This window comes from Episyrphus balteatus, chromosome 2 (genome assembly GCF_945859705.1).
Source record: "Episyrphus balteatus chromosome 2, idEpiBalt1.1, whole genome shotgun sequence".
NCBI lineage: Eukaryota > Metazoa > Arthropoda > Insecta > Diptera > Syrphidae > Episyrphus > Episyrphus balteatus.
Genome location: NC_079135.1, coordinates 85,531,148 through 85,552,840, shown reverse-complemented (window position 1 = coordinate 85,552,840; position 21,693 = coordinate 85,531,148). Strand labels below are relative to the sequence as shown.

Here is a 21,693-nt window from a genome sequence, read left to right as displayed (position 1 = left end):
AAATGTATGCGCAGGTAGTGGAATGGTGGAAGCAGTGGTATTCTCGTTGTACAGTTGCTTGTAGTGGTACAACGTTTGAGATGAATCTCTTGCTGATGGAGAATAATTAATTTGCATTTTGTATTGCTAACATAGGACTTTGTTGCAACAACTTTCTACTACCACGACTACCGGCACCGGAACCCCTTCATTTATGTCTATACATTGACAAACAAAGAGCGGCCATCATTGTCTCTGACAGAGACATTGGTGATAATCAGTTTATAGTTTGTTCTATTTGTTATGCAACAAGAAGATTTTGTATTCTATTCCGACTATACTGACTGACAATATGGACGTTCTAGTTACCTTAACCGAGCTTGAAAATGCTCTAGAAACGGAAAATAATTGATAATAATAGGGTGGTCGCAGGCGGTCCTTTACTTCATTGTAGACTTTAAAAAAATAATTTTTATACCAATTTTGAAGAGCAATTTTTTTGGATTCCACTTTCAAACTTTTGAAACTGGAAAAACAAGTCTAAAAAGAACAAAAGATCTCCACAGGTGTTTTGATTTATTTCGCAAGTTTTTTAATTTAACATTGTTCAGCTTGTAGTGAATGTACGGTTATGTGTGATATATCAAATGAAAGGTAACATCATCAGGATGCTTAATAAATTTTAATCAAATTTGTATTTGCCGTATATCAAAAGATAGAACCTGTTGAATAATAAAACTTTATTTTACCGTTATCTCAAAGTTGATATTTTGCACAGATATAGTCCTGTCTATTATCTATTTACAATATAAATTTCATTTATTTATCTACAAAAAAAAAAGGTCAAAAAACTTGGGACACAAAAAACTTGTTTTTTCCCGTTATTCGGTCAAAAACCATTTTTAAATACCAATTTTTTGCACATGTATGGCACAGTCTATAAACTTGAGTTTTTTTGAATACAACAAAAAATTAAAAAAAATAAAAACTCACCCTAAAATACCTCAAAATAAGTAGGTATTTTTCAAAAATTCATATTTCGAAACACACACCGAAAAAAAAATTTGATAATAACAGCTATCAAATTAACATTTTTCAGTGACAAAAGTCGTCCAACAATTAAAATATCAATTTCGATATTTTATCATTATCATTTTGACATTTTTTAATTTCAGGTGTAGGGTAAATTAGGGCATTATGGCATACCTAAGCACAAACTCAAATAACTTTACTACGGACTACAATTTTTACTTCAATCATTTTTTTTAATTAAATTTCATAAAAACGTAACATAAATAAATTATTTAAGAATAAAAATTCAAGCTTTTTAACAAAAAATAAATTAAATTAAAAATAGTCAAAAAAAAACCATATTGCCCTATGTACGGGCAATATGGCGAACCCCATTTACTTCGGAACCCTTTACTTTTTTTACGTATATTCAGCATTTCTGAAATATAATTGTAAATAAGTTTCATAAAATTAACGTTAAATTGAGGTTATTTTCAAATTTAAAAAAATGCAGAATTACTTTTGAAATTAGTTTTACATAAGGGCATTATGGCGCAGTCGGGTATAATATAGCGCCATAATGCCCTTATTACATCTGCGCCATATTGCAAAATATACACATATTCACAAAACTCCAAAAACTAAACACAATTCTTACTTCAGTTAAAATATAAGAAGTGATATAACCAAACCAAAACTGTACTCTGCGTTTCACTCTTTACAATAAACACGTGCACTGTATACTTTCCGAGATACACACAAACAAAAACAAAGCGATATTATATTTGAACCCAGAACCGGTATATTTTTTTTGTTTTCTTTTTTGTTTGGCACAAAAATAATAGCACTGACCTGCGATCGTCACAAGGCTAGTGTTCGACGAAGGCCAAAGTTTCTGCATTGGTTTTATTTAAATGCGAGTATTGGAAGTATGGTAGTTGAGAGGTGCGCCATAATGCCCGATGCGCCATAATGCCCGAAGTTACCCTAATAGTGAAAATTTCACTTTGACAATTAAAATATCATTTTGACATTTTTTTAAGTTTAAGTGGATAGTGAAAATTTCACTTTGACAACTAAAATATCAATGTTGACTAGATTTTACGTTTTAGTTTATTATAATGAAACCTATTTCTTTCCTTTTCATTTTTATTATTTTTATTATTTTTAGAATTTTCTTTCTTTTTTCAAAACATTACTGATAGGGAATATTCTTTACAAAATAATGGTGATATTATTTTTTCTATTATAGGTGATATATGTAATTGTTTTGTTATTTTCTCCCAAACTATGTGAAGTAAAATCTTAGTGCCGATCAAATTTTCTCAGTAAATCATACATTTTACTTCGAAAAAACACAAAGCGCCTTTAAATTAGTACACATTAAGAATTTTTTATTTAATATTTTTCAATAATTTGGAATGAGAAATTGATATGAAAAAATGATAATAAAATATCAAAAAAAATTTCCAAAATGTGACATTTAAATATCATCCTGATAACAAAAATGTTGTTTTAACATTTTAAATATCATAAAACACATTTTATAGAGCATTTTTGGCTGATATTTAAAAAATGTTAATTTGATAATTAAAAAATGTTAAATTGATATTGGTTTTTTTTTCGGTGCAGAGACTTAAAAAAAAAATCCGTATCAGACCCCTAACTTTTTTTTAATTACCTTTCGAATGAGGTTTTTCAAATTGTCAAAAAAAAAAAATTCCCCTACCTATAATCACTACTTTGTCAAAGGTCTACCTCATGTTTTAGTTTTAGAAAACCATTAATAGCTTGGTTTTGAAATTTTTTAGAATTTTTTCAATACCATTATTATTCTTGCAATAAATTTATTTATTGATTAAACTCTAGATTTTTTTGATATTTTGTTTTACCCCTATTTACCCTATTAAAGGATGGAATTTTTTAAAATCCCTCAAATGTATTCAACTTTAGATTATTATCTTTCAAATAAGCTATAGAAGATTTTTGTATCTCTAATAGTTTATTTTTAATTTTTAATTGAAATTTTTGCCGCACGGCTAAAAATTTCAAGTGGAACGTTAGAAAATGGCGTCACTTTTTCGTGGTGGCTGCCATGGTTCATCGATTTATAAGACGTTATCACGCCAAAAAAACGTGAACTTTGGCAATGTAAGCGTTAGTTTTTACAGTTCTTGAGGGTTCTGAGCGTTCGAGCACTGCCTCGAAATTTGGTACCGATACGGCCATCAAGTTGAAATGCTGATGTACTCGAAATTTTGAATATTAAAATCACCTTTAAATTGTCTAAAAAAAATCAATATATTATGACAAAAGTCATTACAAGGTTCAATTAAATTAATATTGAGTTAATTTAATTGGAATGCTCTTCCTTTGAGAACAGACACTAACTCTATTATGTATATCAGAAAGGTTTGTGTATTATTTTCCAATATATATTTAGAACACGTAAAATATTTCGGACACTTCCTAAAAGAGTTTTATGGTATTTTAAGGTACACGGTACACCTACTAAGCATTTGCAACTCCTTATATCTCAAGTGATATACAAATGAATCCCAAAAAATGAAGGTTGCTAACAAGGCCGTTCTTAAATAGATGCTCACCTGTAATTAAAACTCGTACTTTTAAGCCACTAAACAGAAGCAGAGTCATCTGGCGATGGAAAAAAACAATCATCCCCCTGACATAATCCTAGAGTGGGTAAGATGAAGGTGATGTTGATGATAATCACGATGTTGGCGACAAACATACACATTCCCTGAAGAATGAATGTTGACGATGATAATGATGATGTTGTTGATGATAGAAAGTATCTCAACAATTATTACAAAGTAGTTGTATTTGTATATGTTCGTCCGACTTTCCCAGCAATTAGCATAATTGATTGTTGTCCAACAATATTCCTTTGTTGGTGGTGGGGGCAACTATAGAACACCCTCTGCAGCCACTCTCATTAGTCTTGACAGTGATTTTGTGTTTGCTCTGCAAACGCATAGAAATTTTTATGAAATCATTTTTGTTGTTTTTGTGGTTAAAATGGTTCTCTAAATCGATTATCGGTAGTTTTTTTTTTTTATTCATAATAATTTCGAAACAATACAAAAAAAAAAAAAAATGGCAAAAATTGTTTCTTCTCACTTTGACCGGAAATCCGTCCGGATGTGAAAAGTATTTTCTTTCCACAGTGAACTTTTTTTCCATCTTCAATTACTTTTCATCCTTTAAGAGAGAAAAGTTTTGTATTTCAAACTTATATAAATGTGTCTTTGGTGTCGGGATGTTTCATTTTAATCGATTATTTTATAAATATCTTATCAGAAGTGTGAGAAAACACTCAAGGTATATGGTTTTCATATTACTTTGTCGGTGTGTAAAGTTTTAAGTGTAATGGAAAGAAATTTTAAAAGAAAACCCAAAGTGTCTGAAATGGATTGTCTTGTTTGCGGTATCCACAAATACATTTACTAAATTAAAAAAAATTCAACAAAAAATAATGAAAGTTAATGTGCTTACAATCGATAGAAGAAAACGAAAAATGAAAATAATACTACTGGATTTATTTCAAATAAGAAAAAGTATTCTGGATGTACTTAATTTTCTTGTTGTAAGTTACTTTAAATGGAAAAACAAGTGAAGCCAGAACTGCGACCTCAAAATTTATGAACAAAATTTGTCTAATTCGTTTGCCTATCGTTTGTCCACCCAAAATTTTCCTTTATCCACCCTTGAAAAAAAATTTAGAGCACATTCATTTTTTTATAGGAAGTTTGAAAAATGAAAAATCGTCTAAAACGCTCAAATTTTGAGATAGACGTATAAAAGCAACTGCAATCGTTTGTCCACTTCAAGTTCTATATACACACATACCAAATATTATCTTATTTTCACCCCCGTTCAGGAGCAATTCAAAAAACAAATTTTGCACTGAAAAATTGAAATTCCCCTAAAATCCCCAAAAAATCAATTTTTTTTTAATTCAAACTGCTGTCGTTTTTCCACCTCGAGTTCCTTAGAGATATTCAAAAAGATTTTTTTTATGGCAAATCTCATACAAAATATCGTGTATTTTTTCAAAAATTCAAACGGCAATAGTTTGTCCACCTCGAGAAATTGATCTATTTTAAAAATCATCGTTTGTCCACCCTACGTTTAAGACACACCGAAAAAAAAAATTTGATAATAACAGCTATCAAATTAACATTTTTCAGTGACAAAAGTCGTCCAACAATTAAAATATCAATTTCGATATTTTATCATTATCATTTTGACATTTTTTAATTTCAGGTGTAATAGTGAAAATTTCACTTTGACAATTAAAATATCATTTTGACATTTTTTTAAGTTTAAGTGGATAGTGAAAATTTCACTTTGACAACTGAACAATAATCTGTTCATAACTTTAGCGGACTGTATATTAAATTTGTAATTATAAATAAATAAAACACAAGTTTATATTTGTAATAGGACTGGACGTCCTCTTTATTGAGAGATCTTGTTAAGACTGAGGAGAAGAGAGGGAGGGAAGAATAAGGAAACACACACGATCGTTGGTTGGTGTTGTTGGTTGGCATGTCATGTGTGTGTTGGTAGTCTTCTTCTCCGTGGTAGGCACGGATTATTGAACATCCTGCCCACTTTAAACCTTCGGTTTAATATCTTCCGATTGTTATTTTGCTAGAAGTTCTGCTTTGGAGGTTCTGCTTTGGGGCTCCTTCCGAATAGCATTTGCTCAAGGACATTGGGAAAACATTGGCGCCCCTGCGTGTATATGCCAATGAAAAAAACCAAGTCGATTCGGGTATTTTGTAATGTTTTTGGTGGCCATAGTGCTCATATAGACCTTGTGACTTGCTGGCTGAAGGTCTGCTGAATAATTTGGAGATTCCGATGTGGTCCACCAATTCTGCTAGATGTTGTAAAAGCTGTTTACGCAGTCGCATCCTACTGTTATTGTTGGTGAAACGGATGGCTGCAAAACTCTTGGAGTGTTTTCAGTGTGTGCTTTAACTTTTTGATGAAAATTTTTCTAATTTGTGTGAGGAAAAACTTCATCCATCTTATTTTGCAAATATTTTGATGATGATTTTGCAAAACTTGTAGATCCTGCTGCATTCTTGTGGTAAAAATTGAAGAGCTATTGAAAGTTGTTGGTGTATTCAGTATTCTGTTGACGGTTTTGATGAATCACTAGCTCATGTTGGTGCTGTGCTGTGCTGTGGTTCTTGTTGTTCTTGCTGCTGCTGACCAGATGTCAGCATTTGACGGAATCATTTGCTGCCATTGATATCCTGCTTTGTGTGGCTTGTGTTGTGGGTTTGATCTGCCTATGAACAGATGTCCCTGCCCACTTTGATTCTACAGAATCAAGAGAATTGAAAAAGCTGTGTCGTGTCTCATATGGCTTTCTCAGCCATTTCTCTGTGTTGGAAATGCTCGGAAAATTTTTTTTTTTTCCATAGGAATGTATTTGAATTGCATTAAAATGCCATTATCTATAGATCCATTCCTGTTGAATCATGTGCTACAGATAGAGCAGCTTATTGATTATCCTTTTTTTTGTTCTTCTGTATTCCCGCGTTCATGAACTCCATTTCAAGCATTTTCCTGTGTGCTCAGCTGAGTTGTCACCAAATTTGTCTCCTTCACACGCAAAACGTGAACAGATGTTTTATTTTTTTTATTATTGTTTTTCTGTTTGAATTCTATTTTGTACTCGCGAGGATTGTTTGTGTTTTTTATTAATTTTTGCACTCTCACTTTGACAAAACCGTAATTTTAATAGGTGCATAGCTCAATATTGGGCTACGAAGGACCATGAACAATTATCTGTTCATAACTTTAGCGGACTGTATATTAAATTTGTAATTATAAATAAATAAAACACAAGTTTATATTTGTAATAGGACTGGACGTCCTCTTTATTGAGAGATCTTGTTAAGACTGAGGAGAAGAGAGGGAGGGAAGAATAAGGAAACACACACGATCGTTGGTTGGTGTTGTTGGTTGGCATGTCATGTGTGTGTTGGTAGTCTTCTTCTCCGTGGTAGGCACGGATTATTGAACAACAACTAAAATATCAATGTTGACTAGATTTTACGTTTTAGTTTATTATAATGAAACCTATTTCTTTCCTTTTCATTTTTATTATTTTTATTATTTTAAGAATTTTCTTTCTTTTTTCAAAACATTACTGATAGGGAATATTCTTTACAAAATAATGGTGATATTATTTTTTCTATTATAGGTGATATATGTAATTGTTTTGTTATTTTCTCCCAAACTATGTGAAGTAAAATCTTAGTGCCGATCAAATTTTCTCAGTAAATCATACATTTTACTTCGAAAAAACACAAAGCGCCTTTAAATTAGTACACATTAAGAATTTTTTATTTAATATTTTTCAATAATTTGGAATGAGAAATTGATATGAAAAAATGATAATAAAATATCAAAAAAAATTTCCAAAATGTGACATTTAAATATCATCCTGATAACAAAAATGTTGTTTTAACATTTTAAATATCATAAAACACATTTTATAGAGCATTTTTGGCTGATATTTAAAAAATGTTAATTTGATAATTAAAAAATGTTAAATTGATATTGGTTTTTTTTTCGGTGCATATTCGAAAAACAAATTTTCAAAATTCCTTTAAAAAAGTACGCATACACCACAGTGTACCTACTGAAAATTTCAAAGTCCCTAAAATCCAAAAAAAAATTAGTTTTTCAAAAATAAGAATTTCTGTCGTTTGTCGAGTTCTTTACATATACCAAAAAATAATCGTTTGTCCACCCTACGTTTAGAAGATATTAAAAAAAAAAACAATATTTGTACTGAAAAATTCTCCCCTAATATCCCCAAAAATTACGGAGCTTCACGGAGCTTAAAATGCAAAGCTGTATTATAAATTAATATTTTTCGATTTTTTAACTGTTAAAATTTAATCAAACACTTGAATGAACCTAAATTTAGTATGTGTACAAAATATTTCATGTTATTAATAAAGTGCAAAAAATGTATTATTGCATATTGCATTTTAACTTGTTAGACCTCCTTCGAATGGCATTGATCTGTTGAAACCTGTACAAAACTGAAATTATTTTGAACTCATTAATGGCCACAATTTTAAAAATTTTAAAGCTATAATGTTTCCACTTTTATTTAGAATTGATTGCATTTCAAGAGGCTTCACTTAATACATTTTGAACTAATTAATGTTTTTGTTGTTTGGAATTCAAACAAGATGACTTCCGAGTGTATTTATTAATACCAGATCAAAATATCTATTCAAATTGGTGATTTATTTAAATTTAAAATTTCTAAATAAAAATAATATGTATCGAATAATGGCTTATAGAGCTATTGTTTATCACATGCAATTAGTTGCACAAAATTCCTATTTTCATAGAATACCACTAAATGAATCCTGGCATAAATTATTTGTTATATAGACGTACGTTTAAGCAATTTCATGTGAAAGCATTTCAATTAATATTTTATTGATTGGTTGGTTTTTATCGATACACTACCGGATAAACCAAAACTAAATGTCATTAGTATTATGATTCATCATCATACAAACTAAAACAGGTAAGAGTACAGATTACGGAGAATACAATTTGAAAATAACAATTTATTACTATTGATATTTTAAACAGTTTTAATTTGTTGTTATATTAAATAATATATTGAAAAAAAGTGTATTGTTTAGTTCATACTTCTGACTAGATATTTGATTAAGCCCTGATTTTTCAATCGTCAGTTAGACTATCAGAAGAATAAAAACTGCCAAATGTCAATATAAAAAAAACTTTTATTCCTAGGAATAAGCTCTAACTGAGGTTTATCTGAGTATTGAAAAATTGGCCCTAACTGAAATAGCTTTCATATAGTCATATTGTTTTTTTTTTACCTTTGACCTATTATTATTAAATTTTAACGAAATGCAATAGCGACAAAATAACCGCAAACTATTGGTGTATTGGCCAATGGTTTTTTTTTTTTTGCTTAAAAACAAATTGTGAAAATTGATCCTATTATAAGGATGAGAGTTTTTACTCTATTTGAAATAATGTTATACCATTAAAGGGGGTAGCTATTTATAAAATTTTAGGCACTGAATTTATTGCAATTAATCAAAATCATCAGCAATGCCACAGTGAATTTAATCAATGTCCTACTTGAATTTACCAAAATATTTTTAAATAATCTGTCACGTTGTTTGATTATGAATAGAGAACCATTTGATGGACATATAAATTCAGTGTGGAGATTAGTGCAAACCTATCTAAAAATGATTAAGTTTTGTGTATTAAAGTAAAAATTTCACTAGATTGCAATATACCGTAATATATGAGCCGTATATATATATATGGAGGTATGTCAATAAAAAAATAAAAACAATCAACCTTTTGAAAGGTTCCTTAATAATTCGTATTTATCGCCATTTTCAATAAAGGTCATAAAATGACCTTTATTTAAAAAAAAAAGAAAAATTTTGGTCAAGGTCTGAGAGAAACCATTTTTTTGTATTTTTTTATGTTTCGGTTAACCAGTGAGATTTATGGCGGAGAGAAAAAAAAATCTCATCTGCAAATGTATCAATTTCTAGAGACATGGGAGTGCCAGTGCTGCCATATGAAAGCTTATATTCTCAGCTACCCGATTGTGGTATAATCGGGTTTTTGGATTTTTTTCAAAATTCCGAGAAAATCGCGTTTGAAAGTTGCTGTAAAAATTTTTTTCGAAAAATCCCCGAATTTTTGAACGCTCCTGGAAGCTAAACCGCTTGAGAGCAATTTTTGGGAGTGATGCCAAATGATAGCTTGTGTCATGGGCCTACGCTTTGCACATTGTCAGATTTTTAAAAAATCATCTTCCATGTTAAACCGCCACATCATGCCTATTTTTTCAGAATCGGGCTTAACTTTTTTTTACCTTTAAGTTCTCCCGGTTTGAGAACACGTGCATCACAGGGATGGGAGTTGTACCCAAATGTAGGTTAGAGTCCCCGCTACCTTTTGGCATCAAAAATTTTTTTTTTTCATTTTTTTTTTCAAAATTCCGAGAAGTTTGAAGTTAGGCGGGCGAAAACGCTCCTGGAAGCTGAACGCTTTGACCTAGATATTAGAACATCGGTCTCCTGAAATATTCGAAATTGCATTTGTTATGCTTGTCGTCTCAGCTACTCAAATCACAATGGAAAACACATTTTCGTCTTTAGATTTTACTTTAAACGAAAAGCGATATAATCTTGGGTCTAAAGAACTTTGAGAGTCTATTTAGTTCATACATTATTAAATACATAAACTTGAAAAAATATCCTTTTCATATTTATTTTTGCAATATAAAGACATTCTTGACAAAAATCTCAACCATTGAGAGATATTTAAAAAAATAAAAAATAAATCTCAGCCGATATTCTTTATTTTTGATTTTTAAAAATAAATCTCAAACCTTAACCGAAACTATTTACTAATGTGGTAACTCTCAGAGAGAAACCGATTGAAAATAAAGGTTGACTGTTATTTCTGGCCTCTGGTTTCTACTGATCTTAAAAAAAAAAAAAAAAAATAAGATGCACGACTGGGTCGCTCGAACTTGCTCTTGTAGTTCAAAATATCGATATCTTAAATATCTATTGGAAATTTATGATTTTTTTAAGTTTCAAGAAAAAAAAATTAAATTTGTTAACTTTTTTTTTCAAAAACTTTTTAACGATTTTTTTTTTACATTTTACACTCCAAAACACGTGTCTCTAAATTTTGAAAAATCGGCTTATGCTTTGATGAAATATACGAACCTTAAAAATATGTCAATTTTTGCAAAAAATGGCAACGCCATATTTCTATTCTCGGTATTTTTTAGAGAAAACTAAAAAGTTTTATTTAAATCAATAAGACTAATACTTACACCAAATTTTATCAAAAACGTTACAGCCGTTTTCGAGAAAATTGCAATACCTCGAAAACGTTATATGGGAGATATGCGTTAAAAAAAAAAAAAAACATATTAAAAAAATTAAAAAAACGGGTCTAGGGAAGTAAAAATCGTCTGTACCAAGTTTCAATCAAATCCATCCATCCGTTTAGGCCCTAGCTCGATGTACAGATGGACGCACAGACCGACGGACGGCATGACGAAAACCACTTTTTTGATCTTCTCCACGCGAAACCAATACTTGCCCATAAGGCAAGTAATAAGTACATTTTTGCTAAGCTCAAAGTCCTCTACTCTCATATATTTTATTGAGCCCACGAGAACAGAGAGATTTGAATCTAGAATTGTGGAGTTATGTCTCATCTTTCAACCAAAAAAACTTTGAAATTGTGGAGTTATGTCCTGAAATTGTTGAGTAATTTCCTGAAATTGTGGAGTTATGAGCTGAAGTTCAATTTAATTATGTCTTGTGTACCTATGCCCCTGTATCCTGCAAATATTAATTTAAATTCGCTAGAGTGTTATTACATAGGGTAGGGTTGCCAAGAACCATCAAAATAGGAAACATATTGGCAGAATCGTCGCGTCGCTAATACGAAAAGGTTGCCAAAACCTATTGCTTTAAATATAATAATTTAAACTTTGATCACAGTTGGAAAAATTTGTTTTTCGGAAACCTCGCGAAGTTGATGAAAACAGCTGTTTTTTCGGAAATTAATATGTTTAAATAATTAAATAACTGCGACCATGAGAATGATTTAGCGTTGGTAGGTACTACAATCTTGAATTTGAAAAACTTATGTAAACCATCGGTTTTTAACTTTCTTATTTCTAATTAACTTATTTCTACTAAACTTATCTCTATACATATACATATTCTTTTTAATTTTATACATTAATCAATTTACTTGATAATAAATGCTAACAAATATTTTTTATTTCTTTTCTTTTTCAGATCATTACCACCAAAAATATGAAGAAGGCATAACATTCACACCTATCCTTCATGCAAAAACAAAAACAAACATTAGTTTCTAATACAATAACAAAAAAAAAAAAAAAAAACAAATCATAAATTTTTGCACGAAAAATAATAATAAAACACTATCCAAAGCCAAAAATAAAAAACATAGTATGTTGAGATTTAATCAACAAATTTAATATTGAAATTGAAAAAAAAAAATTATAAATTAGAAAAAAATCGCGTATAGTCGTAGTACTTTTAGATAAAAATATAATAGTACCTAATAAAAGTGAATTAATATTAAATACCATCCTAGAACAAACATAGAATATCTAAAATTAAAAAAAATAATAATAATAAAATAAATTAATAGTAAATATTGATCAATGCGCTTCATTGTTTTAGTTATCAATAAAAATAATAATATTACATCAGCGTCGTCGTCCTATTCGAATGGCAACGAAGAATCCTAAGAGTGCGTTCAAATCATAGCGTTCTACTTTACCAAGCAGAATCGCTATTACAGTAGCCGTCATGAGAATCACTGCCCCGTTTAGGGCTCTTATGATAGCCCATCTGTTTTATTGTGTTGCACCGGCTGGAGGTAAGTGTATAATTTATTTGTTTTTATATATTCCAAAAAAATATTTTTATAATTTTTGCTATTGTTATTGTTTTATATAAAAATTTAAATTGTGAAGAAGTTTTATGAGTATAACTTTTCAATTTGTCTTAATTGCTCCCTCGAAAGTTCAGAAATTAAGGAAAAGTATTAAAAAAGTTACAAACAGTTGCAAAAGGGCTATTTTCATTTTGTTTTTTTATTTATCAACTTGCCCATCAATGATCTTAAAGTTAAAAAAATACTAGAACAGTCCATCAGCTTGATGAAAAGAACACTCTAACTTTTTTTAACATACATTTTTGTATTCACCAATCTATTTCCCATGGAACATTAAGTCAACGAATGTGTTTTTAACTACGTAGAATTAATGGGGTTCTGTTTGGGAATAACTAGAAAAACAATTGGATAAATCCAAAAATTTCTTTTCTTAGAAATTTGTTTTGATGTGTGTTCAGACTTCAGCAAAAACTCAAAACAAAAATGACAGACCAGTTCATCTGCAAAATTTTGCTACCGACAGCTCTAAATTTCCAAGCAAACTTTTCAACTGTCTAGTAGGGAAATATCAAAAAACAAATTTCTAATACGAACGAAACCATTGTTCTATTCATAATTAAAATTTAGATGTTTTTATGTGAAAAATATGAAATACTCAGAGTTGTCTGCTTATGAATTTTGTTCACAGAATGACTACTACTTCCAACTTCTGAAAATATCTAGATAATATTAAGTTTCAAAACAATATTTATGTTCAAAAAATAATTGGAATAAACTACCAATTCAGAAAAAAAAAAAAATTGAAAAAATGTACACATACAAAAGATAAAATTAATAATCAAAAAGACAGAAAACCAAAGGTTGTTAATTCTTAATCGTCCACATAAGGAATACCTAATATAAATACTCATAATTTTTTTTTTTAACTTCGTCGGTAGTTATAATTTTTTTTACTTCTATCAATATTAAAAAATAGCGCATTGTTTTTAAAAATAAGATGAGAATTTTGTGTACTAAAATTTTTAGGAAAAAGTTTGAAAAAAGGAAATGTAAAATTATTGTTTCTTTTTTTGTTTCAAGCTTAACTAAAAAATGTCCATGAAATGTGGAAAAAATACAAAAATATAAAAAAATTCAAAATATTTTTCAATAATTTTTCAGCACGGAAAGCTTCGAAAAATTATGCTGAAAGATAAGTTAGAATAGTTAGCAAAATTGTCTACTGCTCCCACATTATTTTTTCTTTAAAATTTAAATATCTTCAGCGATCCTTGCTATCATTTACATAGTTTATATATTTTTAATATATTTTTTAAAATAAATTGTATACAAAAAAATTTATTTTAATATAAAAAAAAAAAAAACATTTAATTTATTATAACACTGGTCTGCAAGGAAATAATCCTTTAAATATAACTATACTTTTCTAAAGAATTTTTGTATGCTGATTCCGAATCCGAAGTCAGAATTGACTTAACACGTCACGTTTTTTAGATATTCCCGTTAGAAAATCTAAAAAACAAATTTTTTTGCTGTTTTCGAAGAAATATTTTGGCATAATGTAATCTTTTTCTTAAAATTGTTACGGTTTATGAAACAACTTTTTTTTTTCTTTCAAATTCAGTTTCAATCTTCTCAATTTCTCTTTTCTTCTCCGAGATATCTTAATTTAAGTAAGTTTAGTATTAAGTAGTCTAATGGACTTTAGTGTGCTGATTTTGAATCCGAATTCAAAAAATTTCGGTCGGCTCATGTTTTTGAGATATAGTAGTTTTTTTGAGATTTTCAAAAAAAAAACTTGATTTTTGTGATACTTTAATGCGAATATCTCAAAATCCTGACTTGATAGAATTTTTTGACTTCGGATTCTAACTCAGCACATCAAAAACTATAAGAAAAGTATTCTTTTGTTTCTAGGAGAAACAAATCTCAAGCTTTACAAGGCAGTTTACCGAATGGTTTATTACAAATAAGATATTTCTAAATGGAAAAATAGTATATAAAATTACAAAACAATTAAAAATTTTGTTAAATGTAATTTATAATGGTTTTCTATACATATTTGACTATTATAATATAATGGGCGTTGGTATTTTACATTTTCCTTAATCTAGGTGTCTTTGTTCATGTAGGATTAACTAAAAAGTGAAGGATTTCGATATTTCTGCTTTTTTTGTCAATCAGTATTTTAAAATATGAGTAAACATTAATATAAAAAGCCATATTTGGTGTCAATCGATAGGGCATTATGAATAATAAGTCCTCCAAATTTGAGCTCAATGCGACAAATAGTTTTAATTTTATACAAGTTCAAATGAATCTAAAAGGGTGATTTTTCAGAAACTACCCACATTTTTCAAAAATCATTTTTACAAAAATTGTAGCTGATAGAATTTTTCTGAAACCAAATTTAGATTCAGGAAATAATATTTTGTTAAATTTTGCAGACCAGTGTAATCAGAGTTCGTAGTTGTTCGACTTGATTCCATTATAGTGTCATTTTTAAACTACTATTTTATTGATCAAGTTTAAAGTAAATTGTTTCTGCTACTACGGTTTTAAAGATGAGGCATATTTTTACATAGCCAGCTGTTTTCCTCCCATATATTATTGCGATCCATCTTTTTTCACAGTAATCTAATTGCAAGAACCTTCCCTTACAAAAGTATCAAGCATAAAATTCATTCCTAAGCAAATGTTGACAAACAATTTCCGATAGGTTTAATTTTCAATAAATAAATCTTTCTTGATTTATTTCCAAGCAGCTGTCAAAAAATTAGTACAAAACAAGAAGCTTCAACTGAAATGAAATCAGATCGATTGATAACTATATTTTGATTCAAAGACCATGCACGAAATATTTAAACGCAAATATTTTACAGTGCTGTGTAGAAATTATAACGATTTTATTTAGTTACTAAATTTTTTTAAAGGACACGTCAAAAAAGTTCAAAAAATAATTTTGTCTTATTTCAATATAACAATGTTATCACCAACACATCAGTGTTGGATATATTTTTTATAAAAATAAATACAGATGTGAAAAAAAGCACATACCTACACAAAGTCTACAAATTTATGATAAACTATTATTCAATAGCTCTCACCGTTTTCGACTAATAGGCTAAAATTCGTTATTTGCACCATTTGTCAGTTTTAAAATAGAAATATTTTCTAAAAAACACTGCTCCGAGACACAATTTAATTGTAAACTTTTTTGTAGAGAATCACATAGCCTACAAACTCTTCATAAATAACTTAAATGGTTAAAAAGTTGTATTCAAAAAATCGGTATTTTCAACTGTTTGAATTATCTAATTTTTACTTGCGATATAGGTACTATATATCAAGTTATGTCAAGTTATGCATTCGTACAAAAAAAAAAAGTTGATATAACATGGTAGATGGTAGACAATGCCAAAAAAGTGGGTCCCGGAAGTCCGTCTGTCTGTCAGTCTGTATAAGGAGCTACAGCCTAAACGGATGGACCGATTAATGTCAAACTTGGTATGTAGCGTTATTTGGTGACTCTCCAGAGAAATTTTTGGAATTAATTTTTTTGGACCAAAAATAACGGTACTTGTCATATACCGATTTTAGTAAAATTGAAATATCTCGAAAACGGCTCCAACGATTTTGTTTAAAAAATTCAAATGTTAGTTTTAAGCTAAGGTCTATCTTTCAATGAAAAAAATTTTTTTTGGAAATCATTATTAACGGTACCTGCCATAGAACCGTTTTTTTTTTCAAATCCTATTATCTCCGAAACTGCTTATTCGATTTCAACGAAACTTTTTGTGAAGAAGCATTTATATAATTTTAATATTAGCCAACAATAAAATTTTGAAAAAAATAATTTTTGGATTTTAAAAAAAATTTTTTTTTTTTGAAAAATCAAATTTTCGAAAACGGGACATTGAAATTTTTTGAAATTTTGGTTTTAGATGTTGATCAGTGATTTCTACAAAATGACATACTAATTTTATTTTAAAACTTTTTTTCCAAAAAATTATTTATGAAAAATTAGTTTTTTAAAAAACGGCTATATCGATTTTGAATTTTTTTTTTTTTCTGAAAATGCATGTTAATTTATCAATCAAAACTGCATACTTGTTTTGGAGGGCAATCTAATTTCAGATTTGATTTTATTCTTTTTTTTTTAAACGAATTTTATTTTTTTCCAAATTTCTATATACAAATTTTTATAAATTCTATATTTTCCGACAGAGTTTGCTAATTTTTTGTGTTTTCAGTTTTCTATTATTTTTAAATTGTTTGATTTTGTTTTTTAAATAAAACCTTTAATATTCTTGGTAACACAATTATGAAAACCAAAACGTTCGACTCAGTCGTGCATTCAATTTATTACATCTCTATTATCTTGTTGTAGGTACATATTATGAGCAATTATTTTTAAAAATCAAGTTTAATTTTTTTCCATTTTTCTTCCACATGATTGTAAATGATTTCACCCCTAACTACCCTCAGGCTTTGGCGAATAAATCTTTAGTGCTTTTTTTGTTTTTGTTTTTTTTTTTTTTTTATTTGGTCAACCCACAAAAGTCTTAGAAAGACTTTAGCAAACTCACAGTCTCATGCTCCATATAACACGTCTTAACGTATCCAAAAGTTCTTCTTATACGTACAAAACCTACACAAATGTATACTATATAAATTATATCCCACATTATATCTCGGATAAGGGAAACTTCATAATAAATATAATTCCCAAAAGCTAGAAATACACATTCTACCCTCTATTTCAGTTTATTATTATTATTTGTTTTTTTTTTTAGCTTTTCCTTCCTTCTGCCTAACTTTACTATGCAATAAAAATTTATAAATAAAAAATAAGATACACTTTTAAAATACAGATAGCGGTAAAAAAAAAACCAGAGGAAGTATACAAAAAATGGACAAAAAGATACAAAGATAATATATCTATATACATTATACTTATATAAATAAATTCTAAGATACTTTTGGTTGAGTGGAAAAATTTAAGAAGAAATTGCTACTGAAAGATAAAAACGTTTAGCAAGTGGCTGCCATAATGAAATGATTGTTCTGCGAGTAAATCTTTGTGCGGCAAGCGGAATATCCTCCAAGGACTCACAAAAAAACAGATCTCCTTCACTATCACTAATATCCTTGTTGCCTGGGCTGTCCATTGTTTCTGTCCATGTTCGTTCATCCGTTTGGTTTTGCTGGTGCCTGCTTTTGCTGGTGCTGTTGTTTCTGCTTGTGCTACTTCTGCCACTGGCATTATATTCTCTGTGTTCTAAACGTATAAATATACCTTTTATTTTTTTATTTTCATAATGAGCTAAGGAGTTTTCTTAACGGATTCATATATATCAAAACAACAACAGAAACAACAACACATTAACGGGATTAATAATTATAAGTATAAATAATATTTTCCTTATGATTATAAAAGCATCAACCTTCTTTTCCTTTCGGGCTGAAATAATACCTATGTTCTTCCAAGGTTTTGTTGTCTCTCTTATATCCTTTTTTTTTAACAACTTTTCGTTCAAAGTTTTAGAAAATAAAGGTAAGCACTTTAACTTTGGCCAGTAGTATGAGTAAAAGGACAAAAAAAAGGGGATGAAAATCAAACCTTTTCATATATAGCTACCTACAAGGTGCGCCACTTTATTGTACCCTTCTGCTCTACCCCATTTTTGATGACTAAACATCGAGAAATTATAATTATTACTATTTGTTGTTATCACATCAAAAGGGTTTTCGTTTCGGTTAAATTGGGGATGGTTGTTGTGTATTTATAATTTATAGTGTATTTACCTTTTATGTGGACGATATATCAAAGGTATCCTTTTATTAGATTAAAACTCATAAAAAGTATTGTTGTGGGCCAAACCAACAGTTCCATTGGGGGTTTCAAATGTTAATGCATTATTCTTTTTTTTTTTTCTAGAGAATGACATGACTTTGATAAATTTATAATATAAAAATAAAATATAAATATAAATATGTATACATAAAAGCCCACGCGTCCAATATTGAAAAAAAAACTTATTCCCAGGAAAATACGTTGGCTAGTATTTAATTGTGCGCTAGTTTAAAAAATGAAAGGATGCAAAAATTTCCAAATATTTTGAGATTTTTAAAATGGTCGTATTGGAATGCTTGAAAAGTTAAAAAAAATTTACTAGAAGATCTTTAATCAAAACATATTTCAAAGTGATGCATCGTTAAAATAAAATTTGCATAAGAATGTAAAAAAGTGGTGAGCTTTCTTAATCAAAACTTTGCGTCTCTTATTTGTTTCTAATGTTTCAATCATTCAAAATAAAGGTTCACTGGATTGAATATGAAACCTGGTTTCTGAGAATGACTTGAAGTATAAAATTATGTTAGAAATTAGTTGTTTTGCAGGTATTTTTTTATAAAGCGTTCGATTTTTCAGAATTTTTTCATGTATTTTTTTTATTTAATGTAGATAATTCTTACAGTTTTTTTTTAACTTCAATTTGCTGTGTGATAATTGGTTCTATAAATCAAATTTAAAAGTACCGTATATATTTGTTTTGGCTAATAGAATTGTTATGATTGTGGATTCAAATTCAGAAGCCCAAAAAACTTTAGAAAAGTATATTTTGGTTCTTGTGGCAAACATTTTATGACCAGTGACTTAAACTTTAGATTTATTAACTGAAACTTAATATATCTCGAGCAATAAAATAGATATCGGGAAAATTTAAACAGTTTTTGAAAGAAGATTATCTGTTCTTTTATTCATCGTTACAAATTTTGTTCTAATAAATTACCCCACATAAAAATAGGAGCTCGAAAATAGCCAAAAAACGGTTTTTATCATTTTATAACGGTAATATCTCAAAAACGGAGGCCTATCTAATTTTTCTGACTTCATATTTGAGTTCAGCACATCAAAAACCTCTAGAAAAGTATATCTTGGTTCTTATGGCAAAAAAAAGTTCAATTTTGTTGGCCAGTGTTATTTTTTGTGGTATTTATTACACGATGAGCATCAGTTTGAAAAATGTTTCGTCTTTAGATCAATAAATAAGAGAATGTTACCTTCAAAGATAAGTTTCATACACTTCGATATGACATTATTATGTCCTTTTTTTTCCACTATTGTAAATGTTTTATAAATGTATTTGAGTGTTATATTTTGTTCATCAATGAAAATCTTTAACTTCTGCTCAATTATTTTAGAAATTTTCAAAATGTGTGTTAAAGATAAATTGAATTGGATTATTTATATTCAGATTTGAAAAATGATACTCTGTCACTTTTCCTGGATTTGAAAACCTATATTTTTAAGATCCGAAGAGAGGAAATAATTCTAATTTTTTTTAATAAAAATTACTATTTTCAATCACAGACAGTGGAAATAATTTTCTTATTTTTTTTTTTCAGCTCTCTGTATATTAATTTTATTGAAGTTGTATGTTGGGGTTCTATGGCGTATACGTATTTTTTTTTTTTTATTGTATTCAATACATGCGGTAGGAAATTTTTCCTAGCCTTGGGACTCAGGTATCATGTTTGAAGTTAAAATATGTTCAAGGAAGTTAAATGCATCACTGAGTCACACTCGCATAAACGTGCTCTTGTTGTTAAAGTCGTGTAGAATAAGATTTGTTTACAAATACATATTTAATGAAAAACATTCTTTCTCAGGTCGTTACTATGCTATTCAATTTGTTTTCTAAAAATGGGTTTAAAAACATTAGTCAAGTTCTTTGAACTTAAAAGTCAACAAAATGTATTAGTCTTTTTTTGAGGCATTGAATTTGCAAAAAAATAACAATATTAAGACTTTTTGTACACAAAAAATAAGAAAAGTACCTTAATTTAAAATAATTTATAACTGTAAACTAAACAAAATGAAAATCTCTTGAATTAAATCTTTAGTTTTGAACTGTCCTTTTTATTTAATCTTGAAATGTTAATGAAAAAAAAACTAAGGTTTTTAAAGAAAACTGTTTTCAGGATTAATACTTCAATGTCCTTAATTTCAAAGAACAACATTATTTAGGTTTACTATTTCTTGAAAAATTCCTGTAAAATCTTCATTATGTAATAGTAAACGTAAAATTTAAAATCAAAATAATTGTTTTTCATCAATGACTAGAAATGACTACCTACCCCTCTTTTAATTACGACCAATTATAATACGAAATCTTAGAGAATACACCTCAGTGAATTTATTCCATTTCCATTTAAAAAGAGGAGCTCTTTTCTTAAGACCATCGTGTTTAAATAATAATCTCTTTGACAGAAGCTAGTTATATGTACGTCTCTTTTACGTTTAATTTTAAGTTTGCATTGCCATCCAGCAAGCAGCAGTAAGTATTTCAATTATAAGCAGCACAGGACAAGAGATAAATATAAGATGAAAGAGAAGACATAAAAATACTCATTTTGTAAATTGCTATCCATCCTTAAGGTTCTTCCAGATGTGAAAATGAGCTAAATGAAAATAAAAAAAAAAAAAAAAAAAAATAGAAAACTACGCTAATAAAAATTATTATATTAAGGAAAATGTCAAAGAGTGACTCCAATCAGAAGTGGGTATGCGATGATGATTTTACTTTTCGAAAACTTAATTAAAAGTTAAAACTCTCTCTCTCTTTCTCTGATAGAGGAAACTATATGAAAAGTTCAATCTTTCCACCCCTATATCATACCAACCTACTGGCCAACCCAATAATACTATAGGTAGTTTTATATAGTTACACTTTTTTAAAGGCCATATTATTCCGGGAATATAGGTGTTCTGGTAAAATGCATGAGAAAGTGTCACTTAAAATGTTAAAAATAAAAAATAAAAAAAAATCACCGAAGGACAGATGAATTAAAATTTTCATTCGTTTATAACTTTGAAAAGTTTCAGTTTGTTTTTAAAGTTAAAGTTTTTTGTTAAATGGATTTCATGTTTTAAGTTTTAGGAACATACATCCTTAAAATCTAAAATAATTTCCTTTTTTAACTTTGTACTTTTAATTAATTTAGATAGAAAAAACTATGCTAGCTTTGCTTTATTTAATATACATTTTACTGAGAATGAAGAAAAACAAAGAAAAGGAAGTAGTGTAGATAAATATATGCTTTTTACGTGGAACGAAAAATTCCTTACAAAAATCACACAACAAAATCTAAAATGTAGGTAACAAA

At 28.6% G+C, this 21,693-nt stretch overlaps 1 protein-coding gene and 1 long non-coding RNA gene across 16 annotated transcripts in view; both read left to right on the top strand.

The window, feature by feature from the left end:
- LOC129909885 (uncharacterized) overlaps nucleotides 1-11,957 on the top strand; it is a 70,451-nt gene extending 58,494 nt beyond the window's left edge. Inside the window, exon 2 of the long non-coding RNA XR_008771454.1 lies at nucleotides 11,892-11,957. This is a non-coding gene — a long non-coding RNA (uncharacterized LOC129909885). The remainder of the gene's footprint in view (nucleotides 1-11,891) is intronic.
- Nucleotides 11,958-12,215: 258 nt separating this feature from the next.
- Nucleotides 12,216-21,693, top strand: part of LOC129909882 (disintegrin and metalloproteinase domain-containing protein 9) — a 480,905-nt gene continuing 471,427 nt past the window's right edge. For 8 of the 15 annotated variants that reach the window (XM_055987020.1, XM_055987014.1, XM_055987012.1 and 5 more), the window contains exon 1: nucleotides 12,216-12,504. In XM_055987020.1, the coding sequence (XP_055842995.1) occupies nucleotides 12,435-12,504 (70 nt within the window). In that variant the 5' untranslated portion in view covers nucleotides 12,216-12,434. The remainder of the gene's footprint in view (nucleotides 12,505-21,693) is intronic. The other 7 variants (XR_008771453.1, XM_055987015.1, XM_055987013.1 and 4 more) reach the window with 1 other exon arrangement.